Genomic DNA, 7,156 nt, shown 5'->3' with positions numbered 1-7,156 from the left:
ACATTACAGACTAACTAAAGTTGAAAAAGTGAAAAAGCATAATAGGACCCCTTTAAGAAAAAAATGTATGTTTATATATTAAATATATTTATAAATACTATAAATTATATTAATATACATATATGCATGTAAATACATGTAAATATTTTCAAAATATATATATGTGTGTGTATTTATATATACATAATAAATACACACAGTATGCACACATATATTATGTAAACAAAAACTTATTTTGGATACAATTAATCGCGATTAATTGTTTGACAGCACTAATTTTAAAGTATATTGAAATAGAAAACTGTTATTATAAATAGCAATATTACTGGGGGGTTTTCTGTATTTTTGGTCAAATAAACGCAGCCTTGATGAGCATAAGAAACTTAAAAAAATAAAAACATTGAAAATCATAATGATCCCAAAGATTTGAATGGCAGTTTATATACTGACCCTCTGGTGTCCTACAGAAACATTACTTGTTCTTCTCAGTTAAGCAATAATGGCTCACCCAAGTGACTCTAACTAATCAAAACCAACGCCAGTGTCACACCATATGGTTCATGTTTCTCAGCCAATATCAATTTCACTAACCCCTGCATCCTGGATAAACAATGTATAACGCTGCTAAAACATGTCTGTGTATCTTACATATAAATATTAGAATTCCTCTCCATTTTATTCAAGTATGAACAGACAAATAGGTCCCAGGCATTTTAGAACCAAGTTCCAAACTCCTGATGGAATTGTTTGACAATATTAATATACTCTACTAATGCACTTTTTGATTAACGACATAAAAGTTACGACACCCTTGTATGACACCCTGGACACATAATAAAGCATGTCACATCTGTTAGTCTTGCTGTAAATGAATATAACAATCAAGACAAAGATGGACTGGGTTCAACTGAACGAATCCAACTGGCTCATTTGCAGGCTGATGTTAAATAACATGCCAGCTCATCACATCCCCTTTCCTCTCTTTCTCTCTCTCTCTGTTTCAATGGTAACCATATACAGCTCTTTACATCACTGACACTCCCATTATCTCTGTGGTTCCTTACACTGACTGCTTCATTGGGAAATTGGGAAAAACAAACTGTTGGCTCAAAGAGAATTTGAATCATATCTCATGTTGCTAAGCTGCCAACAATGGATTGTTTTAAACTAAGAATTGTGTGGAGGAAGTCGAAAGCTTTGCTGGGACCTCCTGATGCACTGGAGAAATGATGCCCTTGAGGATTCATCCCAAGCTGGATAAAAGCAACTCAGAAATCATAATAAAGGATTTATAATGGTGCTCACAAGTTCCAATGGATGCTGTTTACTGGAAGAATCCTTCAGATCTGGTGCCTTCAGAAGTGAACCAGATCTTACATGATAGGACATGTTTGCGTGAAAGTCATTTGAAAATACAGCTATCAACTCCAATTTTGATTATGCATGTTTAGATCTGTAGTTCAGAGACATAAATGAACGAATAAATTAAGCACATTTTACACAGAAGTGACTTTCATATCAAGCTACTTTCTGTTGGTGAATGCGGCAAAACCATGTGACCAACTTGAACCTGTTACAAAATCTGACTGCAAAAAAATCTTTCGCCCACAGTCTTTCCTATTAAAATGAATGGAATTTGTCCATGAAAATGCACCTTAAGTATTTCATACATCATTTCTCTCAAACTCTGATGATTGGCATATACGTGCGTACATGGCTCAAAGACGAGACGTTCCATTTTGGTGTCCACAAAAGTAATTTTTTATACATAGAAAGTCATGGAAAATGTCAAAATATGGGTGAAATAATGTTCCATCATCATGCAGCATAACAGATATATTTATCTAAAAATGAAACAACATACTTATTTTGACTTGTACTTATTACAATATATAAAAGAAAAAGTGATAATACTAAAATTTTCTTATATTTTAAATGATTAAAAACTGCCTTAAATGGGTAAAACCTAGTGTATGAAGGATAGTGGTAAAGATTTAAAATGACTTTTATTTCATCTTTAAATGAAGTCTTTTAATGACATCTGATTATTCTGGTTCTAAATATGCCTGACAAGATTTTTTGGTTGCATGGAATGACACTTTAGTGGGCGTTTCCTGTAAATCGTGGTAAAAATGTATGATAGACATTATTTTTTGCTCAGAAAATACAAAATAAAGCAATTAAACAGGACGCATTCTAACCTATGAAAGAGAAAAAAATAACATTTTAAAGCTGTATTAATTTTTTATTGTTTTGACAGTGGAAACCCCCTTTTTGTCATTGACCCCTATATATTAGAATAATAAACTTTTTATATAACTTAAGATGTTTTGTTCAGAATCCTTTAATTGAGCTTAGAAAGATCAAATTATATCATTCTTGAAAAATTTTGAACCATTTTTGGACTACAGTGTTAACAGATCTGTTTCACAGAAAATATGTCATTAGGGTCATAGAGTATAAAGTCGTACAAAATTCTAATTCTAAAACAAAAATCAAATAACTAATGAGCATCTGGACTTATTTATCCATCTGCTGAAAATGTTTCATCACTCATTCGAGTGATTTAAGGAACCATCTTAATGATGGGGACTGAGTCGCAGAAATACTTCCATGCATGTTTGTTTTGGAAAGGTCAGTACTTCAAATCACAGTAATGATCCACTCGTAATGAAGCAGCTGTGATGCACTAAAAGTTCCATCGATGACCGGTAGTGGGTGAGTCACGTTAACTTTTACCTAGCGAACAATCGCAAACCAACTAATGGTAACACATTCACCTGTTTGGAAACTAGCTCTGAGTCGCAAGAGAACAGTAATGTTCCTATACAAACAACAATGAATAAGCTATACACCAAACAGGGCAGTTTGGCCCCTTGGAGGACCCTTTTATGTGGACGGTCATCACTGACAGTCCCAATGACAGCTGTAGAATCCTGAGTATGTGAACATGGCATGTTCAAGCATTCAGTCGACCCAAGTATGGCACTCAGCTGCTGTGCATTCCTCTAAGACCACAATAACAGCACTCCTAAAACCTGCTTAAAGGATAACACTGTTTATGTGGTGGAAATTAACCAAGTTTAAGACAACAATTATATCTTACACAGTTGGAGAAGAACCTCAGTTGTCTTGGGTCATGCCTGTAATGAAGGAGAGCTGCGTAATTTAGAGGTGAGGTTTATTACAGGCTGCAAGAAGAGACAGGATGTGAATATCTACACTATCAACACCAGTTACCTGTCATTCCTATTATGATATCGGAAAACTGATTGCTAATTAACAATGCCGCTAAAATAGTTTTGTTATTGGCTGTATTTAAATAGAACAGCATTAGCTAAATATTTGAGTCTGAAAAGGTGTGCTTTAGAAGCACTGACAATAACAAACAACCTCCTGTGTGCACAGGACAGTGCAGACTTTGGTGCAGTGCAGCCCACGATGCACTGAAGCATCCTGACATCATATCACTTCTCTCTAACAGTGCATTTGCACTGCATAGATGCTATGGCAAGCCAATTTAACATTAATTCTTTTGCACTGTTACTTGTGCATATTTCTAATTATACTGAAAATTGTAACCTTAAAATGTCATCATCTGGTTTTAGTCAAGTCAAAATTATTTTAAATCACTGAACTAACCTAAATACATTCATATACCAACCAAGACTAATTTTAAGGGTTAAATCAAGCACAAATGGCTCTTTAAAATTACATTGCAGGTTACCACTTTTTACAGTGTACTAGTTATTCCAAAAGTGACCAGTATATTTTTCAGGTTCACTAGTGATTATTCATTAGTACTGGTTGCCAACAGCAATTAGTCACTAGTACTTATTCTTTTGTTGCTAGTCACTATCCCAGTAGTGACGAGAATTAACTATACTTAAGTTTTTGGTAATTTTTTGTCAACTGAATCTGTGGTTTAAAAATCAACTATTTACTTCAGACTTCAAATACCAGTTTTACGTGTAACCAGTAATAGTATTTTTAGTTATGTGTAACTATTTGAATAGTTACATGTGTCCATTCCAAGTGCTTATTAAACAGATTACTTATTTATTGACACTAATAGACTAGTACCTATTTATTAGACAATTCTTTCTATCCAAACTGCTATTAGAAACATTTCCCTTTTTTTTAATTAGTTAGAATTGTTGTTTACAAATTATTAGTCAGAATAGCTACTTTAAATTAAACTAATTTACTAGACTGGTATAGAACTTCTGTCAAACATATACCAGTGTCTATTCAATTAGAAAACTGAAACAGATAACTAATGAATAAGTATTAGTATCTAATGACACTGTAGCACTTTATTTTACAGCCGTGTTACACATATACATGTACTATTTATAGTAATTACAATAACTGGGTAATAACTAGGTACTAACTCTAAACCTAAGCTTAACCAATAGGGCCTTTCACACCGCTTTAGTTCCAGAACTAAATGTACAGTACTAAAGTACTGGGACGATTTTGCGCGAACTATTTCCCAGTACCATTTAAAGGGTTGCATTCGCACCAACAGTGTGTACTAAGAAGTGACGTAAGCCGGTCGACAGCGTCGTCATTTGTGCGCGGCGTTCAACAACAGAAACAAAGAACAACATTAACAACAGGAGGATGGAGGACGCTGTGATCGGAGCGGTGTTTTTGTTGTCTCGCGGGTTTCACAATAATGGACATGGAATGTCGACGTATACGTAAAGCGATTGAAAGAACAGAAAGGAGGACTAAGAATCTCCAACGACAACTGGCAGTGCTACATTTGCTACAAGTGCCTGCACTTCAGCGTCCGTCCATCTATCGCTGTTCTCCATACTTGCGAAATAAGTTGACACAATGTATACAGTATGTTTACGCGGCGTTTTAAATCATGGCGGGTGAGGGTGTTTTCGTACGCGCACAATGTTTACAGTATGTTTACACAGCGTTTTAAATCATGGTGGGTGAGGGCATTTTCGTACGCGTTTGGCCAGTCAATGTCTACTTACGTCACGATTAGTACCAGTTGTGCTGGTTAGACCCTGCTCCGGAGTAGGAGCTAATTTGGTTCTCGAAAAAGGCAGTCCAGTACTAAAATTGCACCCAATTCCGGTGGAACTAAATGCCAAAAAGTGGGTAGTTCCACAATTAGTTCTGGTACTATGAAAAGGTTCCCGCGGTGCGAAAGGCCCTAATGTACCTTATATTACCAGTACTTCCTTAAGTAAGTACACTATAAGTGTACAACCAATGAAACATTAACATACTAGTCACTATTCAAGCATTTAATAGTAAACAGAAAATAAGAACTAATGACATAAATATAAATGCTAGTTCTAAGTTTTAGGCAATACATGTTAAAAAGGCTTGCCATAAAACTGCATGATGCCCTCCAGAATTACTGCAATAACAAAATAGTTGTGCCACTGCATCAGATATAGATGTAAATACCTCTAATAAACACAGTAATTTACAGAGAGTGGATACAACTATGTCTGCTTTAGGGGTGTCTGTCATACCTTGTGTGGGGCTTTCAGAAGTCTGTGGACTCCAGCGATCTGATTGATGAGCGGAATATCCTCTCTGAATGTGAAATGTGGGGGTCTGGTCGGCTCAGGAAAATTTGTGCTATTAAATAGTAAAAACATTTTGCCATTTCTATTTTCTTTAACCAAGCTCACCACAAACTTAGGAAACAGAAGTTGTCATCCCTCCTTGATTTCTATATACCTGAATAAGAAAAAACGTGATTTGAAAGTTGCTGATGATCACAAATTGCAAGCTTTTTGATAAAATAATCAGTTTTCACACATGAATCACAGGAAATAGTCATAAAAACATCATCCCTTATCAAGTGAACTGCGTTTAATGACTCAGCGCACTGAATAAATATATTATCTGTCAAGTGACTTTTTTCTACTCTTTGTGTGCTGATGGGACTGTTAAGGATCTTTGACTTACTCCAAAGTGCTGTAAAAATCATTATCTTTAGTTATTAACCACAAGAATGGGTACGCAGAGACATGTACATGTAATCAGATTCTCAATCTCTGATAAGACATTAATTATTGCCATGCACAGAGTCTCAGTCACAGCCCTTCTTTTCACATTCAGCTGACAGGACATTTTCCCCATCTTCAAGACACTCCGTGACTCACTGGCCTGGTGGGACGATGCCAAAGTTCACTACATATACTACCTGCATCCACTCAGACGGTCCTTATCTCCCACAGCTCCCTGCTGTCGACACCATCAGAGATTCCCCCACAGATACCCACCGCAGGGAGCCCAGGAGATCATGAAGCTGAAGCTGCTGAACCCAGGCCTGGAGGACAGGATCCTGAGCCATGATGAGCTGGAACGGCTGGAGGTGGAGGAGGCTGGAGACAGACCCAAGTGGGACAACAAAGCCCAGTACATGCTGACCTGCGTGGGATTCTGTGTGGGTTTGGGCAACGTCTGGCGCTTCCCCTACCTGTGCCAGAGCCATGGAGGAGGTGAGTGCTTGCTTGGGCTTCTGAGGGGCTGAATTGTGGTGGATCTGTGCTCGAACCATTGAGAGGCGTTCATTCCTATCAGTTCAGATTAGAGGTGGACCATTATGTCAGATCTACACTCTACAAAAACATAGGGCACAGATATTCATTTTCAGGTGTTTTACCGCATTTTTAATTTTATACTGCATTGCGTTGTGTTTTATAGTTAACAGAAATGTCTGTAAAATTAATGGATAAAGTACTGCCAGCACTTTTTCTGTCATTTTACAGATATATCTCTGACAGTGTACAGTACACACGTATATAACATGCGCTGCAATAATCGACGTTTATTTTTTTTTATACAAAAAATAATTAAATGGTTAAATTAAATGTATACTAAATATGAGGTCACTTTTTTGCTATTTTGTATCTGGGGTTTTTTTTTTCTTCCTGTTTTTTTCATAAGCGGTATGCAATAACTTTTCACATATCTTTCTTTATTTTATTTTATCCATTTGGCAAATCTAGCTCAGCATTTTAGGCAAAATTAACATTCATTATCATCATCTCAAAATCAGAGTAATATTTCCAATAATAAAACCTACTAATATTATTACTAATACAAAGCAATAATCATATTATAATAAAACATTATTATAGTATATGTAGTTTGTGTGTGTGGGGGGGGG

At 36.1% G+C, this 7,156-nt stretch overlaps 2 protein-coding genes across 2 annotated transcripts in view; one reads left to right on the top strand and one right to left on the bottom strand.

Moving 5' to 3' along the window:
- The window catches only part of fhod3b (formin homology 2 domain containing 3b), a 207,723-nt gene extending 202,087 nt beyond the window's left edge, over positions 1-5,636 (bottom strand). The window contains exon 1 of the mRNA XM_016482239.1: positions 5,508-5,636. Within this exon, the coding sequence (XP_016337725.1) occupies positions 5,508-5,636 (129 nt within the window). The remainder of the gene's footprint in view (positions 1-5,507) is intronic.
- A 588-nt stretch (positions 5,637-6,224) lies between these two features.
- Positions 6,225-7,156, top strand: part of slc6a19b (solute carrier family 6 member 19b) — a 13,994-nt gene continuing 13,062 nt past the window's right edge. The window contains exon 1 of the mRNA XM_016482175.1: positions 6,225-6,485. Coding sequence (XP_016337661.1) covers positions 6,287-6,485 — 199 coding nt within the window. The 5' untranslated portion in view covers positions 6,225-6,286. The remainder of the gene's footprint in view (positions 6,486-7,156) is intronic.

This window comes from Sinocyclocheilus anshuiensis, unplaced genomic scaffold, assembly GCF_001515605.1.
Source record: "Sinocyclocheilus anshuiensis isolate Anshui unplaced genomic scaffold, SAMN03320099.WGS_v1.1 scaffold185, whole genome shotgun sequence".
Taxonomy (NCBI): domain Eukaryota; kingdom Metazoa; phylum Chordata; class Actinopteri; order Cypriniformes; family Cyprinidae; genus Sinocyclocheilus; species Sinocyclocheilus anshuiensis.
Note: the sequence above shows the minus strand (reverse complement) of the source record. Positions and strands in the feature narration are given on the sequence as shown.